Source organism: Lineus longissimus, chromosome 13, assembly GCF_910592395.1.
Source record: "Lineus longissimus chromosome 13, tnLinLong1.2, whole genome shotgun sequence".
NCBI classification, from domain to species: domain Eukaryota; kingdom Metazoa; phylum Nemertea; class Pilidiophora; order Heteronemertea; family Lineidae; genus Lineus; species Lineus longissimus.
In genome coordinates, this window is record NC_088320.1 from 14,527,454 (window position 1) to 14,551,544 (window position 24,091).

At 41.0% G+C, this 24,091-nt stretch overlaps 1 protein-coding gene across 4 annotated transcripts in view; it reads left to right on the forward strand.

The window, feature by feature from the left end:
• The first annotated feature begins 325 nt into the window (after positions 1-325).
• The window catches only part of LOC135497612 (uncharacterized), a 31,710-nt gene continuing 7,944 nt past the window's right edge, over positions 326-24,091 (forward strand). The window contains exons 1-12 of one of the 4 annotated variants that reach the window (XM_064787408.1): positions 326-398; positions 6,937-7,119; positions 12,497-12,723; positions 13,106-13,245; positions 13,749-13,875; positions 14,577-14,736; positions 17,197-17,393; positions 18,010-18,152; positions 19,586-19,745; positions 20,590-20,678; positions 21,063-21,291; positions 23,312-23,463. In XM_064787408.1, the coding sequence (XP_064643478.1) occupies positions 12,642-12,723; positions 13,106-13,245; positions 13,749-13,875; positions 14,577-14,736; positions 17,197-17,393; positions 18,010-18,152; positions 19,586-19,745; positions 20,590-20,678; positions 21,063-21,291; positions 23,312-23,463 (1,479 nt within the window). In that variant the 5' untranslated portion in view covers positions 326-398; positions 6,937-7,119; positions 12,497-12,641. Of the gene's footprint in view, positions 399-6,936; positions 7,120-12,206; positions 12,724-13,105; positions 13,246-13,748; positions 13,876-14,576; positions 14,737-15,127; positions 15,319-17,196; positions 17,394-18,009; positions 18,153-19,585; positions 19,746-20,589; positions 20,679-21,062; positions 21,292-23,311; positions 23,464-24,091 lie in introns of those variants that run through there. The other 3 variants (XM_064787409.1, XM_064787410.1, XM_064787406.1) reach the window with 3 other exon arrangements.

Sequence of the window (24,091 nt, forward strand, 5' to 3'; positions counted from 1 at the left end):
AAGGGAGACCCTTTCCTTTCATAATTTGGTAGTGAATGAGAGACTGGACCTCTTTCAATCTTTGCGACCGATACTGAGAGGTTCCTCTGAGGCTGGCACTGAAGTTGAGTATCTTGTTTGCAATAGATTTGTCACCATTTTGAATCTTTTCTTTCAGTTCTTCAACAGTGAGGTGTTGGTCACCTAACCTCTGAAGGATTATATACGTAGAGTTTTCAAGGGCTCTCTTCCTCATTATCATGTTGTGGAGAATGAACTTAAAATACTGGTGGTGAGCAAATCGTCCATCCTGGTACCACATGAGGTGATCTGCCCAGTCGACCAAAGAAGTGCAAGTTTTTTTGCGATTAGTAAAAAAGTCCCCTGTACCATGTGGAAATAAACATGGAAATGCAAAGGTAAAGAAATTCCTGGTGGTGAACTCTGACAGTGGTTTATCACCTCAGGTTGGCCATGGGATGGTGACAGTTCCCCTTTCGGTGGCTGTAACCTCTCCATGTTTTTCACCCTTTACAACATTTTCGACGTTTTGCCTCAGATCAACTGCTGGATCTGGCAGGAGGACACCTGAAACAGTTTCCCCATCATTCGTCTCTCCAGGATCTGTTTGGTCTGGGGCAGGTCCTCTGTCATCTCTATGCACTGTTGTTGAATCGTACTCTGCTGTTGGCAAGTTGTCTACCTCCCCATCAATTGGAAACTGGCTAAGCCTTTCAGGGCATAAGGTTATATCCCCATATGCAGGGTTGTTATTCTTTAACCAATTCAAAGCCTTTTCAACAACGTTTCTCCGGACATTGAATTCCTTGGTTGTTTCATTTTAGCCCTGCCTGCGAACTCTGATTATGTTAATTTCTGATGGAAGTCTAGGAAATATTTGGCCATCTCTCCAATGGCTTGTGGAAAGGTGACACAGTGTCCATTTGCTGCAATTCCACCATGATTAAGCATGTGGACATTAATTGATGGTGAAATTCGAGAAATTAATTGCTGCTCTATGACAGTTGAATTCTGAAGGTCTGGTGGAACGACTCCTGGATCCATGGTGTTTTGTGAGGAAAATAGTTTTATGCTGTCTTTTCTTTGAAGCATCGTTGGCAGACTGTGGGATCCTTTGAAATATTCATTCCGAGTCTTCTTTCATTGCAAATGTTGCAGAATTTGAACTGGTAGGCCATCTGCTCTATCTCAAAGTTGCGAATTGAATCTAACTTTGCTTGGTTAAAATGCTTGGATGATGTGGGTTCAGGTTCAGGTTCTGTAATATTGTCTTCATTGCAAGGCAGAGACATGTGTTCATCCACGGCTTACTGTATTTAGCGCAATATTACGCCTTACGCCTCGGGAGCAATCATTATTTTCTGACACTAAAAAATACAATGGAACAAGGGTAGATGTCAGTTATCGTATCATCTCATAGATGGCGCGCCTATTGATCTACTATTATATACTAGTAGTAGTACATGGTGTGGTGGCGGTGACCTATAAGCTTGAATATCATGTCTGTTTTGCTTTGGGATAATAAAGATTACCTTAAAGAGACAATAGAGGCAGCAAGATAAAGTTACACAAAGTCGCCAAAAGGGTTCTCTCACATCTCACGCTTGTGTAAGGAATATATTTAGTGCTGAATCGGACATGGCCCAGCGCCCTCACTGTGCAAAAGTCGCCTGAAGATGGCCAATGTCAGGGGACATTTTCTACTTCTACACCCGGTCGGCCAGTGGCATTGCAGTGGCAATGGCTGCTAAACAGTTTGCATGCAACCATGCAACACATTACACTAGGCCTACATTGTACATCATCATGATCATGTATAGCGTCTTCCCACTGGCACTGTACCGCCGGGCTGGAACACTGACACGCCGACATGCATGACATGCTGCCATGCGAGTGACTGAACTCATTGACATTGATTGAACAGCTAGCACGAAAGTGTGTCTTTCACGGAAGAAAATCGCCTATCAAACATATCCAAATCATTCCGGGGATGACACATAATATCAGCTTTATCAGGTCAAAATCTACTTACACCACTGAATGCAGAAAAAAAATCAAAACTATAACGTTAACGTACGATATACCACCCTGTGTACTGTACAGTTCGGGACGGGTGCCGGTTGGCTGGTCGGGGAACTAAGTCTACCTACCACCCTGCCATCATATGACGATTATGGAACCAAGGTGTTGTAAGGCTCTGCCTTGGGGGGGGGGGGGGGGACTTCAATGACTTCAACAATTATTCCAAGTTTCTGCTCTTTATTTCTCCCATAGATCTTATAGTACAGCCTCTGTTCTCACTTGCTGGGTTCTCCCTGAGAACGGATCTCCCAACTTTTATACATTTCATATGTTTGTTACATATGTTACTAAGGCGATGGTGACATTTACCACCTGATACGAGTGACGAAGCGGTCCCATGATACGGGGTTAGCTTGGTGTATGCTCCGTCATCTTGCATCATTTGGCGTGTGAATCAACATCGCCTCCCTCTGGATGAAAAGAACCAACTTGATAACCTCACGTAGGCCTATCATAAATAATTCCAAGCCAAAAAGTATACAATGTGTTGGTTTAGTTCGACCAGTGGTTTACTTTAGTTTGGTCACAACACTTCGGCCAAGTTTCTCCTAAATTGTTTATCTTTAATTTTTGAACATGCATTTTAAGTAATCATTTGGGTCTGTGAAGTTGGCTCCCAGTTCCCAGTTCCCAGTTCCCAGTTCGTTATTCGTACCCATTTTGAAACATGGTGTGTTTGGGTACGAAATGGGCTAAGCATTTATTCCCAGTTCCCAATTCAAATTTCTTTCAAATATTAACCCTCCACAGTCCGATAACTCAACTTGGTGGTTTTAACCCTTTCCTACCAAGCTCTCGATTCAACTATCAGTGACTTTAACCCTTTCTGACCCATTTCCCGGTTCAAAATACCAGCTCCTTATTCGTCTTAACTCGTTTTAACCCTTTATAACTCCATTTCCCGATTCATTTACAGCATGGAGGTATTAATACCTCCATGTTTACAGTCACTTTAACCCTTTCTGACTCCATTTCATTCATTTGCAAGTCTCTTTAACCCTTTCTGACTCCATTTCCCAGTTCAAAGTGCCGTGGATCGAGTTTGTTTACAATATGCAGCGCCATCTTGGAAAAGCTGTGACGTCACCGCGGTATCGTCCTTGATTTGCAAGTCACTTTAACCCTTTTTTACTCCAGTTCCCGGTTCAAAATGCCAGCTCCTTATTCGTCTTAGCTCATTTTAACCCTATATAACTCCATTTCCCTATTCAAATGCTGGCTCCCGATTCAGCTACAAGTCACTTTAACCCTTTCTGACTCCATTTCATTCATTTGCAAGTCTCTTTAACCCTTTCTGACTCCATTTCCCGGTTCAAAATGCCAGCTCCTTATTCGTCTTAACTCATTTCAATCCTCTATAAGTCCATTTCCCTATTCAAATGCTGGCTCTCAATTCAGCTACAAGTCACTTTAACCCTTTCTGACTCCATTTCATTCATTTGCAAGTCTCTTTAACCCTTTCTGACTCCATTTCCCAGTTCAAAATGCCGTGAATCGGGTTTGTTTACAATATGCAGTGCCATCTTGGAAAAGCCGTGACGTCACCGCGGTATCGTCCTTGATTTGCAAGTCACTCTGATTGGTTCAGAGAAAGGGATTAAAATCAGGAATGGTAATTAAGTCGTCTCATGATAGACTGCAAGAGAGAGGAGCTTAGCGGCAAGCTGCAAGTGGTATAAACAAGCATGGCTACATACATAATTAGTTGGCGGCGACAGCCAGTACACAATAACACAAGATAAACCAGGGATACCCGTCTCAAAATAGTGCCACCTTCGTAGTGGCCATACTAAATATAGCAACTGCAGTCATCCGCCTATCACCTGATTGTACGAGAAACTTCAGACTTAGCTGAGCAGTGACTTGTAGCTGAATCGGGAGCCAGCATTTGAATAGGGAAATGGACTGATAGAGGGTTGAAATGAGTTAAGACGAATAAGGAACTGGCATTTTGAACTGGGAAATGGAGTCAAAAAGGGTTAAAGAGACTTGCAAATGAATGAAATGGAGTCAGAAAGGGTTAAAGTGACTTGTAGCTGAATCGGGAGCCAGTATTTGAATAGGGAAATGGACTTATAGAGGGTTAAAATGAGTTACGACGAATAAGGAACTGGCATTTTGAACTGGGAAATGGAGTCAAAAAGGGTTAAAGAGACTTGCAAATGAATGAAATGGAGTCAGAAAGGGTTAAAGTGACTTGTAGCTGAATCGGGAGCCAGTATTTGAATAGGGAAATGGACTTATAGAGGGTTAAAATGAGTTAAGACGAATAAGGAACTGGCATTTTGAACTGGGAAATGGAGTCAAAAAGGGTTAAAGAGACTTGCAAATGAATGAAATGGAGTCAGAAAGGGTTAAAGTGACTTGTAGCTGAATCGGGAGCCAGTATTTGAATAGGGAAATGGACTTATAGAGGGTTAAAATGAGTTAAGACGAATAAGGAACTGGCATTTTGAACTTGGAAATGGAGTCAGAAAGGGTTAAAGTGACTTATAGCTGAATTGGGAGCCAGTATTTGAATAGGGAAATGGAGTTATATAGGGTTAAAATGAGCTAAGACGAATAAGGAGCTGGCATTTTGAACCGGGAAATGGAGTAAAAAAGGGTTAAAGTGACTTGCAAATCAAGGACGATACCGCGGTGACGTCACAGCTTTTCCAAGATGGCGCTGCATATTGTTAACAAACTCGATCCACGGCACTTTGAACCGGCTGGGAAATGGAGTCAGAAAGGGTTAAAGAGACTTGCAAATGAATGAAATGGAGTCAGAAAGGGTTAAAGTGACTGTAAATGAATCGGGAAATGGAGTTATAAAGGGTTAAAACGAGTTAAGACGAATAAGGAGCTGGTATTTTGAACCGGGAAATGGGTCAGAAAGGGTTAAAGTCACTGATAGTTGAATCGAGAGCTTGGTAGGAAAGGGTTAAAACCACCAAGTTGAGTTATCGGACTGTGGAGGGTTAATATTTGAAAGAAATTTGAATTGGGAACTGGGAATAAATGCTTAGCCCATTTCGTACCCAAACACACCATGTTTCAAAATGGGTACGAATAACGAACTGGGAACTGGGAACTGGGAGCTTCACAGACCCTAATCATTTTATTCCCTTGAACAACACTGTTGTTTACTTCCAATTTCTAAATACGTATACCTTAAATAATCATTTCATTCCTTTGAAGAGCCGCTGTGTGACCGAGATCTGTTTCAAATGCTAACTCTAAGGTGAACTGAGATTATAACCTTTAAACAACTTTATCCATCCTTCTCACAAAGGTAAACACAAACTCACACTCGCGAAAGTCGTCGACCTAACAGTACCCGTACTTCAGTTTTTTGTTATTGGATTAGTAGCGTTAGTATACATCGAAAATATCGGAGCTACAGGTCCGTCCTCGAACGTTTATCCATAGTAAATCATCATGTGTGGGTAGGCCTAAATGTATTAAACCAAATAATGAACACTCCCTAAGCAGAAGTAGTTGATCTCGTGTCCTATGTCCAATTACATGCATTTCATCGTGTTTCTCAATAGGCAGAGCGGTACCACATTTTGGGTTTTCCCCCATTCATTGCGCTAAGCGTAATGATTGCGCAAAGTAAGCCTTCATCCACGACCGGAAGTGTGGCATAGAGCTTTTATCAAAATGTCAAGTTGTGGTAAATACATCTGGGATGTACCAAAGCGGAATTAATTCTCAATCTGTGGTTGATTTTTAATCTACAGAGTCAGGCCATCACAGAAATATGCTTTTTTGATAATATATTTAAGAAAATGTCGTCTCACTGGTCAGTTTAGAACTTGTATTTTGACAGGGCCATATCAATGCGCCAGTGACGTTTTGATGGATATATACGACAATCAAGATGTACAGACCGGGGGAGCTGGCTGTACGTACCCATAAGTCTTTGCGGTAGTCTCGCGCGTACCGGATATAACCTATCAAGCTTTTCTCCTTCAGAGAAATACTGCGTTGCGCTCAACTGCCAATTATGCATTAGTCTGGTGGACACGAGGTTGGCCTTAAACTTGCTTGAAATCGAAAATTTGGACAACACACGTGTACTACAGCGCAAACGGCAGCATTCTGACATATAGAAACATGTGGTCTGATTCTATTTTTACTTGTCATTTAGTGATCACGCGTCCAACCTCGTATGCAGGGTAATGTGGCTTTCTCATTGGTCGAACGTTAATTTTGTTCACAGCCTTATAAGGCACTTGAGCGCAACGCAGTATTTCTCTGAAGGAGAAAAGCTTGATGGGTTATATCCGGTACGCGCGAGACTACCGCAAAGACTTATGGGTACGTACAGCCAGCTCCCCCGGTCTGTACATCTTGATTGTAGTATGGTGTACGGAAATCTTTTTTTCTCAAGCAATCGGTATTGGAATGTTTTTAAACTTTATTATGCTATTGGCAAAGGGTTTTTCTTGACACATATAAAATTTTGGACAGATTGATTGGTCCAAGGTGTACTTTTTTTACCAAAACTTATGCACAACAATGTACACGTAATGTACACAGGTTTTAATAGAGGGCTCTGGCCTAGTAGTCAAAATGGTTGACCAAGTATGAAAAATTTGACACTTGCACGCACATTTTATCTTATTTTCTCTATTCTGCACGTCCTTTTCATTCCTTTTTCTTGTAGTTGAACCAATATCTTTGGCATTATTGTACATATTAACCCTTTTCAGCCGCAATCATGGATTCAGACCTTAAAACTGAAAATAAACCAGAACAGCGAACCTGATCTGGGCCTAGTCCAGTGTAAACTGTATATTATGGACTGGGTATAGTCAACAATGTTAGTATCCTCAGTTAGTATAACATCCGTATTGTCCTTTGCAGCATCCTGTCCCCTCCGGCGAAGTATCCTCAGTGGGCTGACTGTGTTCTCGACCGTCGGTGCATAGATGATGATGCCATCCGATCGCTCACGCACAACATTGCTGTAATCCTCATTACTGAAGTGAAACGAGACCAGCTACCATCGGTTTTCTCTGGAGGCATTGTCCTGCTGTAGGGCGAGTGGTAAGAGTGACCAACTTGAAATCCACGGCTTGGCTTTTTGCTAAGTTAGGCATCTTGAGTTGAAGTTTACTCTGTGGAGTCCACATGTAAAGTGACCCCCAGAGCATGGTAACCGGAAAAAACGCCGACCGACCGACCGACCTGCCGAAAAACGCTGACCGACCGACCTTCCGACCTACCAACCCAAGGAGTTTCGTAGTTGAGTCACAGGTCTCATAAGTCAATGTGATATATCCAATCCATGATAGCAGGTCATGCAAAATGAAATTGTAAACAAGCACACGTGCGCTGGTCAAATGACAACAAATGCATGTTGCGCGTTGCAGTTCATGCATTGCATCGGTCGAGACACTCGAGTAGAAAAACTACAGTGCATAGATTAGGCCCAAATCATGTTTTTATATCCACCGACCATGTAGACAAAGCATATCTTTAGAGTATCGTTATCAGTTCCTTACCGCGTGGGCTCGTTTTCCCGGTATAATTGACTGGAGATGCAGCTGTCAGACACGTCGGACCCCATCACGTGAATTGCGCTGGGCACTACACAGATACATGTGCTATAGAGAAGCGAAAAGGATACTGCATATGACGGTAAGTTGGCAGGTCAGTCGGTCGGTCGGTCGGTCGGCGTTTTTCCGGTTACCCCAGAGCATACCGAGTTGAAGCTTGAGGATATTGGGATGGTTCATCATTGTGCTTCTCTGTACTGCTGAGCTGCTAAGATAAACAAATACCTTAGCCATAACAAAAGTCATATCCTAATGAAAAACAAACATGAGGTACACGTGTTCTTCGATCTTTCAAGTTGAAAATGTGAGAAAAGGAGGTTTCTCAGGGTCAAAGGGGTTCACTTTGAATTGGCCATACATGCTCTTTGCTGGCCATATGAAGTTTAAACTTGATAGGTAGGCAACTGTGAATTGAAAATAATCTGGAATTGTGACTTTTTTAAAATTCAGACTGAGTGTTGTTGAGTTCAACAATTTCTATAATCCGTTGTCATGGTAACTGCCCAAACTTAGAAACCTGGCCCTGAGACATCCAACAATGACCATATGAACTCAAAAACTCTTATTTCTAACAATGTATATATCCTTTATTTCAAACTAACAGTGCTTAGTAGGATTTAATAATTTTTAACAGAAATATTACATGTTGGGTATTTAAGAATTTGCCATGCCATCACTTCAACATAGAATTTGAGGCAGGACATAGCAAGAAGATGAACTCGAATAAAAATTTTACATTTCAATGTAATTCAAAAATTCCTTCTGCACAGTAATGTGGACATCTAGGGGAATCTGAACAGCAGAACATTTGACCTGGGGCCAACATTGGCTCTCTACTAGGGCAGAGACATGTATTCATCCACGACCGGAAGTCACATAGAGCTTATCAAAATGTCAAGTTGTGGTAAATACATGGCTGGGATGGACCAAAGTGGAATTAATTCTCAATCTGTGGTTGATTCTTAATCTACAGAGTCAGGCCATCACATAAATATGCTTTTTGATAATATATTTAAGAAAATGTGGTCTCGCTGGTAAGTTTAGAACTTGTATTTTGACAGGGCCATATCAATGCGCCAGTGACGTTTTGATGGATATGGTGTACGGAAATCTTTTTTTCTCAGGCAATCGGTATTGGAATGTTTTTAAACTTTATTATGCTATTGGCAAAGGGTTCTTCTTGACACATATACAATTTTGTGCAGATTGATTGTCCAAGGTGTACTTTTTTTACCAAACCTTATGCACAACAATGTACACATAATGTACACAGGTTTTAATACAGGGCCCTGGCCTGCAGTGCTGAATTAGGTTTTTTTTGTCTTTTTGAGTGCTTGTGATCTTTACTTTCTTTCTTCTTGCTGGTCTTTCTTAATTGATTTGCCCTTGCCTTTGCCTTATCAGATTGTTTTCTCCTTTTTTGGGTTGGTCTGTCCCTTGTGTTACTTTTATCAACTGGTGGCAGATCTTTCTTAAACTGGAGGTTAATTGTTTTATGTTGAACAGGTGGATTTGGTGGTGTATCATTTACCAGTAACAAGAAATGCTGGTGTCTTAGTAAAAGAGTGACTGTTCTCAATGGATCATCAGTGGTGAACTCTTCAAGGTAGTATCGAATTGTGTTGTCACTGGAGAGCCCTTGTAACCAGACTCTTATGTCAAACTTGAGAATGTTGGTTGCAGTATTAACTTCACAGACAGTAGCATATCCGCTACCAGCAATCATCACTTCTCGATAGCATTCAGGGGTAAGTTGGGGCAGCTCATGGCAAACTGATATAGCTTGTTCGAAATGATCCCAGTTTTGTTCAATGTGGCAACAAATGAGTTGGCGATACAGTCCATGATGGGAAGTGTCTCCATGGATTGCAAGGCTGAGACAATGAAAAAGGCAGTTCCCATCCCCAGGGACATTTTGCACATTGAAGACTTCCGTACCAAGGGAGAGTTTATCAGAAGGTATTGATAATCGATTGTCCTTTGTTTGAGTCTTTGTCGCTGTCTGTTCCATATGACTTTGTCTTTTTCTTTGAGCACACTGCTGGTCCCAGTGATCAAAGTTGGAACATGTTTCATGTTCAGGCGTCTTAATTTGACAATTTGGCGATAATGCAGGTGTTGGATGACGAGAATAGGAATGATCCATCATGTTAGGAGTATTTTCGTTCATTATCTTGTTGTTGAATCTCAATCTGTTTGAATGGAAATAATGGAATTTAAAAACACTGTTAGTGTTAGGCTCTTACTAGGCCTATATAGTTTCGTTTTCATCTATTCAAAAAGTTCATTCCAATCCAACCATAACTGCTACAGTATACAGAGGATGATGATTGTGTGCAGCATTTGACCCCCAATTATATAAAATGCATAATAAAGTGGGCCTGACCTTTTTCCAGAGCAGTTGTGGTTGGAAATACTTGTAGATCGGAATGAATTATTTCTTCAATGATATGAAAGTTGAAACCCCTCTGAGTACGAAAATGCAGAGGCAAGACACATCAATCATCCAATCATGCATGTCACTCATGACACCCTGGAGCTTTTTCTCATTTCTGAAACAGTTGCATGATTGGAAATGTTTTTCCAAATCAGTCCATCAAAACTCTATCCAAATCGACTTTAAGACCACACTAGCCTATATCTGTGCAGTAGTGTTAAAACTGATTTTTTTGAAGTATACGTAGGGGCCTAGGCTAAATCGAGAAGAGGACGTTTGCTTTGTCTGCAATAAAAAGTCACAACTGTCTCCACCGACGTTGTCCTGCATGTCCTAGCACAGGATTTTTGAATAAATGATGTGATTGATCACTCACACAACGTAGTGAGTGTAATGGTTATGTATGTATACACTGTATGTATAAAAGTGTAAACAAAATTCATATTATATCCATCTGAAAGGATGTGTGCAGACCCATGACAATTCTGGTTCCGGTACAGTTTTGTCGCATTCCTTATGGGCCGCGCGTTGGCCGATCCTGCATTCATGACGCGCCGCACCCACAGGGGGGCTTCACGTGATTTCTAGTAACTCTGCCAAACTCGACCCAGTGTCCGAACTTTGAAATCGAGGAATTCCCTGATGTAGGTCACGTGGTCAGGGTGCAGGAGTTCCCGTACCGCCTAACTTTTGAGGTACCCTTGCATCATTTCTAACGATGCTCAAGACCCATCTTTTTTCGATTGTAATTTTGTTATAAATATTGTAAATGCGCCTTTGAACGGATTTAATCTGAAAAGGGCGCTTAAATTTAAATATGGTATATACATACATACATACATAATACATGTACATACTATCCGATTTAGCATTTACCGTGCCGGAACGACATCAGCGCCTCTAGTGTCAAGATTGTAAATTTGCCATTCTTGCTTTTGGCGCCAAACGGGCGGGCGGGGACTATTACTTTATGGGGCCTTATGGTTCAGTGACTCCAAGGAATTCTATTTTTAGAGTCCAATGGGGGGGGGGGGGCTCCCCCATGTCAAACAGTTGTGTGAGTTCACTAGAGCTTGCTCTTTACATATTAGATTGGAATGAATTATTTCTCCAATGATATGAAAGTTGAAAACCCTCTGAGTACGAAAGTGCAGAGGCAATACACATCAATCATGCATGTCATGACACCCTGGAGTTTTTCTCATTTCTGAAACAGTTGCATGGTTGGAATGAATTTCCAAATCAGTCCGTCAAATCTCTATCCAAATGGAACTTTAAGACCACTGTATATCTGTGCAGTAGTGTTAAAACTGACTTTTTGAAGAAAAGTACGCAAATCGAGAAGACGAGGACGTTTGCTTTGTCTGCAATGAAATCACAACTGTCTCCGCCGACGTTGTGCTGTACATATGTCCTAGCAGACGATTTTTAAAATCATGATGTCCCACACCCGCACTTCAGTGGCGCCGGTGTGAATAAATCTACTTGCGTGAATGGTCAATGGCTCATGACGTCATGAAATAATTGCGTCACGAGGAAGGAAACAATGGGAATCATGGTAACTGTGGTTGCGGTGCGTCGTGAAAGCAGGATCGGCAAGCGCGGCCCGTATGGAATGCAACAAACTGTACCGGAACCGGAACTGTCATGGGCACAAATTTTTTCAGATTCGATGGACATGATGGATATATGAATTTTGTTTACACTTTATACACATACGTAACCATTACACTCACTACGTTGTGAGTTACACATACGTAACCATTACACTCACTACGTTGTGTGAGTTATTAGCCAGCGTGTAGATTCTGTGTACATTTTAGTGAATATAGGTTGGTGAAAGAAGTACACCAAGGGTGCTTTAATTCCCACCAAATTTTATATGTGTTATGAAGAGGCTTTTATGGAAATAATAGTAAAAATTCAAAACATTCCAATACCATTGCCTGAGAAAAATTGATTTGTGTACAGCATTGCCATCAAATCGTCACTCGCGGACTGATATGGGCCTATAGAATACAAGTTCTAAACTGGCCAGTGAGACAATATTTCCTTAAATTAATTATCAAAAAATATATCCCTGTTATGGCCTGGCTCTGTAGATTAAGAATCTACCGAAGATTGAAGAATAAATCCATTTTCACCCATCACCGTCATGTATTTACCACAGCTTCACAGTTCAGGACGGACTATGTGTCACTTCCGCCTGTGGATGAATACATGTCTCTGCCCTGATGGATGCATTTGCTTTACACTGTACATACAGTGCATACGTAACCATTATATACTCACTACGTTGTGGAGTTATAATTTTGTTTGTGATCATATGATGTGTCCCTTGGTAGGCACTTATGGAGTGGTCCCTGTATAAAACTGTATACACAGTTTCAGTTGTGCACAGTTTCAGAAAATGTATACACAGTTTCAGTTGAGATCCGTAGAAGCAGGAAGTGTCAAGCGAGATTCGCGACGGCCATAACTAGTCAGGGTGTCCCAAAAGGCAGCCCGTCCCAAAAAGCCTATACTCTTTGTACCGGTCCTAACTTGTATCTGTTTTAGGGTTAACATTAACAATGTGTTTGATTCAATGGATTCTGCTTTTAACCGTTATTGCCCAAGTTGCTCTTGGATCATCGTCAACATCATGGAATGGAAGTAAGTACAATTTTAAAAGTTGGGCCTATCTTTTTTTAACTACTCTGTACACAGACGGGTCCAGGTGGTCTGTTAGGCTACCCCCTGCTTGTACAGGATGTAGGTTTAGTACAGGATATGTTCTATTTAGCGAGTGATGTTTACAGCTGAATGCTGGGAATTGGCATCTTTAGCGTTCTAGATTTAAATACCTCTCGCACTCCCCTCAGCAATTTTCATGGACATATAATAGACCCCCCCCCCCCCACCGCTGTACAAATGTAATAGAGCTTTCTCATTGCCTCATAGGAGATGTATTGTAACATTCTGCCTTAATTTTGATTGGAAAGTCTACCACTTTTTCGTATTGCAGAATGATTGACCTGTTCTTCTTTCACTTCAGGTATTTCTATAAATTACAATGGCCCCAATGTAAGAGTGGGCAAGGTCCTGAAGATGAACTGTACAGCATCAAAGGAGGTCGCCAATACTCAGGAATTTAATGTAAAGAGGATGTTTCTTCAGGCGGATGGGAAAAAGATGGTGACTATCTCTACAGTAATATACTTTATAGTTCCCTGAGAGAGCCTTAGATAATATGTAAAGAGCAAGCTCTAGTGAACTCACACAACTGTATGTCTTACACTTTACATACAGTGTATACATACGTAACCATTACACTCACTACGTTGTGTGAGTTATAAACTTTAAACAGTGGGACGATGATAGGTTCATTTAGTAATTGACTTTGAAGCAAATATCTAAATTTCAAAAGCATTTTTCTCAAAATGGGAAAAATGTGTATCTTGTTTAGCGATGAAACTCATCAAGTTGTTATGACTTTGTGAGATGTTTTCTGTTTGGAAATCTTGAAATACAATGGAGGTGGTGGTATGAAACAACTTCACACTCTTGTTGTAGTGTTAACTGTTATTGATGAAATGTAGTTGAGACAATCCATTCAGTTATAAATTTGGCTAAAATGAGCATCTTGCATCTTCAAGACTATGCATCCGAAATAATTCATTGTTTCCCTTTTACTCTAGGATGGTGTCAAAATTCTATCTGATGTCAGCATTGGGTTTGAAGAAAATGTCACGTTTGAGAGTCCAGCATTCTATAGTTGTTGGTACAACTTTACAATGTTGGCAGACATCAACATATCATATGGAGGTGAGATTTCAATCCCTTGTCCCTGTTGGTGAGACTACAGCCTCTTCTGATCTCTGTTTTCTGGTGGACAGTTGGAAGCATCTGACCTTCACATCCCAGTCAACAGATTAGAACTCAAATGTGGAAAGAACAAAGTGAATGAGGAACCGGCGCGATTTATCCGCCGCGAGGCGCTGCAATCGATCATACCAAAACTCTCCATTTCCAATGCATTATCATGTTATTTCTGAGCCCGAAAACGATCGCTTATTTTCGACCGATTTCGGCGATGTTTGCATCTTCCTGTTTTAAATCTATTGAGCTATCAGTTTCTTAAGATAGTTTTGCGGAAAATATGCGCGATGCCAGTTATTGGGCACGTTTTCTGTCATTGAAATCCTGTGCAAAAATGTACGCAATGGTTTCCCGTGATTGACCTCATGCGACGTCAACAGACCAGAAAATGACGTCATGGCGTCAGAAGGTACATCGATTGTGGTGGCGCCACTGGCATTTATCTTAACGCCGGTTCCTCATTGGGAGGTATTCATCCCAATGACCATTTGATCACAGGTTCAGCAACAAAACCACAACTGCAGTGTACATCACTGCACTCCTATACATTACACTGGCCTGCAGCATCCCACTCCCACTCATATAATCCATTTTCAATTGCATTCCATTAGCATCGTTTTCCTGTATTTTTTTGTCTTTCCTTTAAGCTCCACCACCAGAACCAGTGGTTGAAAAATTCGTCATCCATAATTGGGAAAAAGTTGAGCTCAATTTGGGCCCAACTCAACAAAAGATCATTGATACCACTGGTAACAAATTCTACCCGAACATCACCATCCGTTACAGCTTTTTGAATTGCAGTGAATGGTAAGTTTTAACAATGTATTGCTTGTGCATGTAATAAGTGGTGGTGGTCATGGATTGTACATACATGCTTCTTGCGCTTTTAAGTTTGCAGTGAATTGCATGGCTGGATCTCGTTTTATAATTCATATAACATGCAATGTCTTCCCATTGTAATCAGTGTGGGCACTCACTGGATTGAAAACATGGAAATTCATGAGATGAGGGGTGTGAAGAAAGGGCTACTGTAGTCCCCAGCATGCATTTGAGTGGCTTGATGGCAGGGTTTGGTGAATTCGGGGTGGTACTGGGAGACTATATTGTTTAATAATGCATTGATTGAACTGGTCTTGCTCTAAGTCCTAGGTTGTTAATCATTCATACTGTCTGTTGTTGAAATCTCCTATTATTTCAGTGAAAAATGTAGCGATTTGGACATCACAACATGGCGGGCCTGCTCCAATCTGGTGAATTGGCAACTGCGATGTACAATTGTAGCTAATGATTATATTGACAGTGGAAATAAGGCGATATATTTCTTTGTAAGATACAAAAATGACTTTGGAAGTCATTGTGAGACGTTTCATCTAAAGAAAGCAAATGCCAGTAAGTCAACGAGCTATAGCCTTGAGGAGAAACCTCACCATTTCATTGCGTTCTAAAAGCCTTTTGCCCAGCCGAGAGTATTCATTGGCACCTCACCACTTACCATCAGCTTGTCAGCACTGGCAGCTAATATTATATTACTGCAGTGCCTCACTGTGGCCAATCAACAGATCCATGCCTTCGAATTTCAAGAAATTGAAGTTGGCTAAATGTATCGGTGTGCCTTTAAAAAATTGTACTTTCCTGAAGAGGAAATGACAGCACGAAAGACACCAACAAGATACCAGTTCATTTGAGGGCATAAGGCAGTGCATTTCTTATTCTTATCTTTTGTGTTGCATAAAGCCCGTTAAGCCCGTTACACACGAGGGACTTCTCACCAACTTAGTTGGAATTTTAATTCATAACAGGTATCCAGACCAGGTAACTGATACTTTGATTGGTTGGAGTTGCTGGCTGCACTACCGACTTGTTCTATTTCTCGACGACATCTTTTGTTTATATAAGGATTTTTTTGTTTATATAAGGAGTGTGGGGTAGAAATTTCCCCGTGTGATTCAGTCAACAACATAGTTGGGCCATATTTTGACTCTTTATCTTTATAGGCGCCAAGGCTGTACCTTCTCATAATCCACGATTTTGCCCAAAACCTCCTATTATCCCATCGATTTCTCCTTTTCCTCTTTTCACTGATACTTTTTACAATAATAATAGATAAAATCGTCTTTTTCTTCCTCTCATTGTACACAACAAAATCATTGGCAGCCATGTTTCTAGATCTAAGATTTCCCCGCCAGAAGTAATAGATATTTGCACTCAGCCTTGACCAAGGTTTTGGCCTAAATGTAGTGCAGGACTGCTGGGATTATGTCTTTCGTGTGAGTGGGTGAACGACTCTCAACTTCCAGTCACCTGTGCACCTCTTCTTAATTTTAAAGCCAACTAAGTTGGTGAGAAATCCCTCGTGTGTAGCGGGCTTAAATGAACTGATGGTGTTACCAATTGTGCTTGTCGTGAAGTTGCTGTACATTCTCATCAGGGCAGAAGGTGTATTCATGATTCTTGTGTGTTTTCGGTTGAAATCGGAATAAGAGAATTCAAAAAGATGGTACATGTAATACCCCTAAACAATTTCAGGGTGTTGTGTGTTATTTGCTTGCATAAGTGGATCTTTGCCTTCAAAAAATAATGATTTATAACTGCATGTTGTTGTGAAAATTGCTGTTGTCTATGTACTGTGTCAATGTGGCCATGGATGGGGTAGTGCTTTTATAATGACCTTGTGGTAGATTGCATCTTGAGCTTTTAGTTGCTTTAAACAACATTCATTTCATCATCATCATCATCATCATAACCATTTTCATCATCATCCTCATGTATGTTGAGGGATAAAATCCTGTTGATGCAATCGGCAGGACAAACACATCAACAGCTCTAGACGCTTAGCGGACTTGGCATGTGGTGTAGACATTATTTCAAGGAGTCCTAGTGATGTCATGATTAAGATACATGACTACTATCTTGTTTTGGACCTTGGGAATTAAGAAATAGTAGTATTTCTCGCTTTTCTTCGTCAGGGAGCAACTTCCTTTTAAAATAAAATACCTCATGTATTGTGTGATCCTTGAGGAAGAGTCCATCAGAAAATCGTTTCACTATGAACATTGTTCAATAGGCTTATTTTTTATTATTATTAATTTATTATTAAAAACATTTTTATAGCGCTTAACGTTGTTAAAACTTCTAAGCGCTTTACAATTTATAATAGATTATTTGATGTTGTCAACTGAAGATTTTGGTAGAGTTATGTCAAGAAATGTTCTGCTAAAAGCCATGCACTATATGCAGCCTCAGTGAACTCTCTTATTCTGATTTCAGCGGAAACGAATGTACTGATGTTAGGAATTTGCAATACTCAAACTGGCATAACTGCAATGTACATGTAGATGCTGTTCAAGAATGTAAAACGGATGATTATAAACGTCATTCTACTGATTTCTGGTACTTCTTTGTGGAGTACAGCAACGTCTTTGGAAGAAGCTGTGCTCTGTTTAATATGACGACAGTAGACGCCAGTAAGTTTGGGCTGGATTTATGCCATTAAACATGCATTTTCACAAGTGTGTTTTCCTTCATGATTTCAACAAATGCAGTGTCACAGAAACTTCAACTCTATTGCATTAACCATTTATATATTTTGGTTGCAAATTCTAAATTTAGTCTACTTGATCAAAAGAAGGAAATTTGTGATTTAATTGCAAATATTTAATCCTGAAATATACATGAAGACAAAATGTTTGAATCATGTAATTGTAAATACAACCATATTGTCAGAACTTGATAACTCAAGGTTGAGTCAGGTTCATCAGAAAAGAAAGATGAGTGCCAAGACCATAAAACTGCCATATTCTTCAAATGTGACTCGCTTTACCAAAACTAGGCGCTTGTCGCATCTGAACTTGACAGGTTGATACGGACTTGTTGTTCATTTCCCTATTGTAGACCTTTTGTGAAATCTATTACAAACTGATTTGGTCACATTTCACAAAAGGTCTACAATAGGGAAATGAACAACAAGTCTGTATCAACCTGTCAAGTTCAGATGCGACAAGCGCCTAGTTTTGGTAGAGCGGGTCACAAATGTGGTCTGGACGAAAGTAGTTCTCAAGGTCACATGATTTTCTTCTTCAGTCAAACCACACCCTGTGGAGATTGTCAGTGTTAGTGTGCTCAACAGTACATCAATCAAGGTTGAACTGAAACAAACCAGCAAATGCCTGGATATGGTTTGCTTGTATAACATCACTCTCAGAGCCACAAACCTGGAACATGAGGTAAGATTTCAATCAAAGCCAGTTGTCTCCACTTAGTCTTCTATTGTTTCGGTGGGCAAAGCTTATTTTTGTTTTTTTAAAAGTTTTTGTCAGCTTTTAGCCTGGTGGTATCAAAGAGTCAGTGGATCAGTTCGGCAAACGCCAAAATTCGGCGGCGATGCCGTCTGAGGCAACCGTTGCCGTAAAGTGACACTTCCGGTGAAAATTGACACCACAGCATTGAAAATCATGTAAGCATCGTTCGCACATTTCAGTGGAGGCCATTCTGAAAATTGAGAATTTTCAAAAATGCGTGGATAGACTTACATTTCCTTGGGTAAATATTTAGATCAATACCAGCTGCCCCTTATTAATCTATAATGGAACCCCCGATCGGCAGCGCTCGGCCCTGAAGTTATCCCGAAGCTGAGGGATGCCGCGTGAGGCCGTATAAAGCAACCGTTGCCGTTAACAGCAATGGAGGATTCCTCGAACGGCATCGCTGCCGAATTTTGACGTTTGCCGAACTGGGATTGCACTCAAAATTGTTTAAATGCAGTTTTCTTGTGAGACACCTACAAGATAAATCACACGACTGAGGTAAAGAATTCCACAGTAATGTGTGGGGCATTTTAATTGGCCGTTCAAGGGCAAACATCTTGTCGCTAAAACATACTTCAGCGATGTTGGTGAAAATGACGTCATACCAACAATGTAATATCCAAGAAAGACATCCTCGTGTCACGGGCAGGTCTGGAACTTTCCAAAATGACACACCTCGGCACAATAGAGGTCATTATGACGTAATATACCATCTTTTGATGACACACGATGTTAATGGTGGCCTCTGTGGGTCAGTACACAGGCCTTTTGATTATATCATTTTCACACCGTTATACGGTGTAGGAAATTTGGCATGTCCCCAAATTAGGCCCTGAAAATATGTCCCCAAACTAGAAAAAAAAAAAAAAAAAAAAAATTTTTTTTTTTTTTTTAAGGGGTAATTCGACCCCCTGAAGCGTTTATTGACACATTAAATGACCAAATCTCACCTAATTTGATACTTTTCATCCTAAAAATTATGAGTTTTCAGGTGCATGTGACAATGTCAGTCAATAAGGACGTCGATGTTCAGGCAAATTGGCACGACGAAATGTCCCCAAATTGAGCTAAAAGCAAAAATAACATGTCCCCAAAATAGGCTAAAAAAATACAGGGTGTAGAGGTCTCCATGTAATTGAAAGGCCTGGTACATGTTTCAAAGATTGCCTGTGCAGCACGGAGAGTCTTGAGCCCAGTTTGAGACAAATGCATTATAAGCTAACTAAACCTTATCTCTTTCAGGAAATTGTCATTAGCTAACGCCAGTGTTCTACCTCATGCTGATAGAGCAACTGGGCACTGCTAATATTTTTTTCAAATGCAACACTAATCCCTCTCTCAACTTATTTCAGATTTCCTTCACTGAGTCATCACCTTCGAACCCTTTTTTCATCACCAAGAGTGGCTTGTACCCTCATGGGGTTTATACCATTCTGGTGACAACTCGCCCAGAAAGTGGTGGACTCAGTAGTAATGTCAGCAACGAAGAAATTGTCCGTCTTTGGGAAGATGGTGAGTTCGATATTTGCAAAAGAGTGTGAGCTCAGGCCACATGTTGAAATATCTTAGTTTTATACAGATATGAGACGAGTCACTAAAAGTCATGGTTGGTGGTCATATTGAAATTAAGATAAAATCGTTGTGTAAGTCATGATGCTCTGAATTGAAATACAGACCTGTTGCAGTGTATTTGTTTTAAAACTGAGCTATTCTTACCCAAGTATCTGTACCAGGACAAGCTGAAGATCCCACTCATAGTGTAACCTGCTGTGGACTAAAACTTCAAAATAAAATTGACCGAGTTGGTTCACTCTTGTCTATGTGGCATAATATGAAATCACAGTTATAAGTTCATGATCTTAGTACCCCATTGCCTGAACTTGAGACGAAGAAGAGTGGTATAGATCTGGATTTATTAAAACGTATGGTCCTCATCAACAATAATAATGACTAGCCATAACCCGTGGCGAGCACGGGTACGGTGGTGAGCACGGTTACAGATGGTGCGAGTCTTTTAGAGGATTTCCTTGAATACTATGTTTGGAGTGAGAGTCTGGTTTGAGAATCGTCCTTGATGTGCAGTCTGAAGAACTTGAATGTGGATGTTGTTGAATGATCTGCATCTAGAGAACGCGACGTAGAGTTGACCGTGTGAGAAAACAGGGTTTGGGAGGAAAAGGCCCAGTGTGTTGAATGTCTGTCCTTGGGCTTTATTAATTGTCATTGAATAAGCCAATCATAAGGGAAATTGTATCCTCTGAAGTGTGAAGGGCATGTTACGGTCAGACGGGGCTAGTTTGATCCTGGGAATGAGCACTCGTTTTCAACAATAATAATGATGGTTTTCTTGTACTAGTGCCTGCTGCTAACCCGGCCTTCATTCCTGGCGCAAGAGAATATTACAAAGAGGTAGATGGGAAGCAAGATGTTCAGGTCTACTGGCAGGTAGGGTTACATTTGGCCAGCAAAACTTTTAAGATCATTTCAATTTCTGTGCCGCTTCTCTTTAATTTGTGAAGCAACTTTCCTACAGGGTGTGTCATACTAATTCTTTTGATTTGCCGGTTACTCTTTGAACTACATTTTATACAGATTCCTTGGCAAGTCAGTTCATTCCAATCGCAAAAGAGGGTAACATAATTCCATGGATTTAGTTTGAAGACCGTACCGCTCATGTTGAGGGACATGCGTAGAATTACCGAGTTGACACCTTGATTTGCCCCGCTTGGGTTGAATATAAACAAGTCATCAACACGTAATCCTGTTGAAGAGAACCTGTGATGTGTGCAGTCTGACTAAAGGAAATCATCAGGTGCTTTCTTTTCTCAGGAAATTCCAGAAAAGAATAGAAACGGAAAGATTACCAGTTTATACCTCGAGGTCCATCAGGGAAGTACGGCCAATGGGGAGGCCAAGGAAGTGGAACCTGATCAACTGATGGCGAAACTCAGTTTGAAGAGTGGAGAAGACTACACAATAACGTTGTCAGCTGCAACTCAGAATGGGACTAATACAACACTTCAACCCTCAGTTCTACAAATCAAAGGCAAAACAGATGGTAAATGCATCTTCTCCCTGGAACTCTGTTCATAAAACTTTGTGTTGAGAAGAAGTATTGACTCTGCGTTCAATATTAGCTCTATGATCACCAAGCAATTTTTACTAGATATGGAATGTAGGAGGAAACCAGTTGCCCGGAAGAAATCTATGCTGTAACTTTATCAAATATTTACCTTTCTCTCGCATGGAAGTCCCTGCTTTGAGTTTTACTTATCACCAAAGAGGTGGCTTTAATTTGAAACATCACTTTCACCCCTGGGTCAGTCTGATTTACTATACTGTGATTGTGAAGGACAGATTTGGTACAACGTGTAACATAAGTCGTAGTTCCACCTATCATAAAACCCCGTGTTTTTAGCTCACCTCTTAGCAGAGGTGAGCTTATCCCATACCGTGGCGTCCGTCGTCCGTCGTCGTCGTCGTCGTTGTCGTCGTCGTCGTCGTCGTCGTCGTCCGTCGTCCGTTAGCAGGGCACGTTTCGTAACTGTTAGAGCTATTGAGTTGAAACTTGGTACACATGTACCCTTATGTAATGACACCTTGGAGACCAAGTTTCGGTCCGATTCGTTTCATGGTTTGGCCACCAGGGGGCCAAACGTTAAAAGTGAAAATATGCAATATCTCCCTTAATAGTAGTCGGGAAATTTTGAAAAAAATATGGTAGGTTCTTCTAGCAAAGGTGCATCATATATCCTCCGGGTTTTTGATTTGACCTCCTTTTCAAGGTCACAGAGGTCAAATGGTGTAAATTGGCCGTTAGGATGTAACGATGGCACGTTTCTAAACTGCAATGACTATTGATACCAAATTTGGTACACATTTACCCCTTAGTCAGGTGATCTCAGGGACCGAAGTTTGGTCCAATATGATTCACCACTTGACCACCAGGGGGCAAAATCCAAAAACCTTAAAAATGTGATTATTCCTTAACTTCTTGCCCGATTGCCACCAATTTGATATCATGGGTACATCTAACCACCATACAGTATATGTCACACAGGTTTTTAATTTGACCTTCTTGTCAAGGTCACAGAGGTCAAATGGCGTAAATTCGCCGTCAGGCCGTAACTATGGCACGTTTCTTAACTGCAATGACTATTGATCACAAATTAAGTACACATGTACCCCTTGGTCAGGTGATTTTAGGTACCGAAGTTTGATGCGATCTGATTTGCCGTTTGGCCTCCAGGGAGGGGGCCAAATCCTAAATTCTTCAAAATGCCATTATTCCTAGTAATGACTTGCCCGATTGGCACCAATTTTATATCATAGGTACATCTAATTCTAACAACCATTCAATGTGTCACCCGGGTCTTCTTTGATTTGACCTACTTTTCAAGGTCACATAGGTCGAATGTACTGTAAATTTGCCATTTTGGGGAAATTGTAATTGCTTGGACCTACATCAAACCTAACACTACATGACACAATACCATGCTCTTTATACATCTTTCCTCCACATGAGGTGAGCACAATGGCCCTGGCCATTTCATTTCAAGACCCGTGTCTTCGCCGTGTGTCAAAAAACCCGGGGCGCACTTACACCTATCAGTGGTGTTAGATAATGGTTAATAGCCCCGGCGACAGGTGCGCTGTAGGTAGGGAGCTCTCCTGTGATTCTTTCCCGTTGGAGGGGAATTTCGCGTGCGCAATACCGAGGCAACTACACCGCGCCATCTGTCGCCGGGTCTTAGAACTTGCAATTGCCGGGGCTATTCAGATTCCACCTATCAAAAAACCCGTGTTGAACACGGGTCTAAATTAGCCCCCGATTAGCCCCATCGAGCTCGATGGGGCTAATAGACACGGGGATTTGACACACGGGTCTATTTAGACACGGCAATTCATAGGTGTAAGCGCAAAAGACACAGGGATTTGATAGGTGGAAGTACGACTATAAACTATGACCAATAATTGAAATTATTCCATTCTGACCGTTGCCTATTAATAATTCACAATGCTTTCAGTCTCGGTATGGTCCAGTTATCTTGTTATTTCTGCATTTCTTTCTGCTTCAGGTGACCTGTGTGTTGTGACAAATGTTGTAGCTGTCCATGTCCAAGGCGCCCAACGTGTGAATGTGTCTTGGGAGAACTGTGACTCTAACCAACCTATCAATCAAAATGTTCTTTACATGTGCCAGAAGAAACGAGATGAAAAGGAATGTGTGGTGAGATTTCATTTTTAATGCAGGTTATTACCGTATAAGTCTGTTACGGCAGCAGATTAGTGCCATAAAAAATAAAATATTATCTCGTTATTACGAGATCTTTTCTCGTTATTACGAGATCTTTTCTCGTTATAACGCGATGTTATCTCGTTATTACGAGATCTTTTCTCGTTATTACGAGATCTTTTCTCGTTATTACGCGATGTTATCTCGTTATTACGAGATCTTTTCTCGTTATTACGAGATCTTTTCTCATTGTTACGAGATGTTCTCTCGTTATTACGCGATGTTTTTCTCGTTATTGCACGATGTATATGGGTCTATAAAGTACGGACCTTTCCTGCGCTTGATCCTGAGCTTTAATCCTCGATGTTAGGTGCACTTTCGCATCTCGTGATAACATCGCGTAATAACGAGAAAAGATCTCGTAATAACGAGATAATATTTTATTTTTTATGGCACTAATCTGCTGCCGTAGTCTGTAGACTGGCATTTATGATTGAATGGTTGTTGCTTTGATTCCCAGCACTGTCACACTCGTTTGCAACCCTGAGCAAGGTGCTTTGCTTTGTCTTCGTGCCTGGGTTGTGAACATAGTGGCACGCAGAAATGCTCATGCTACCTTAGA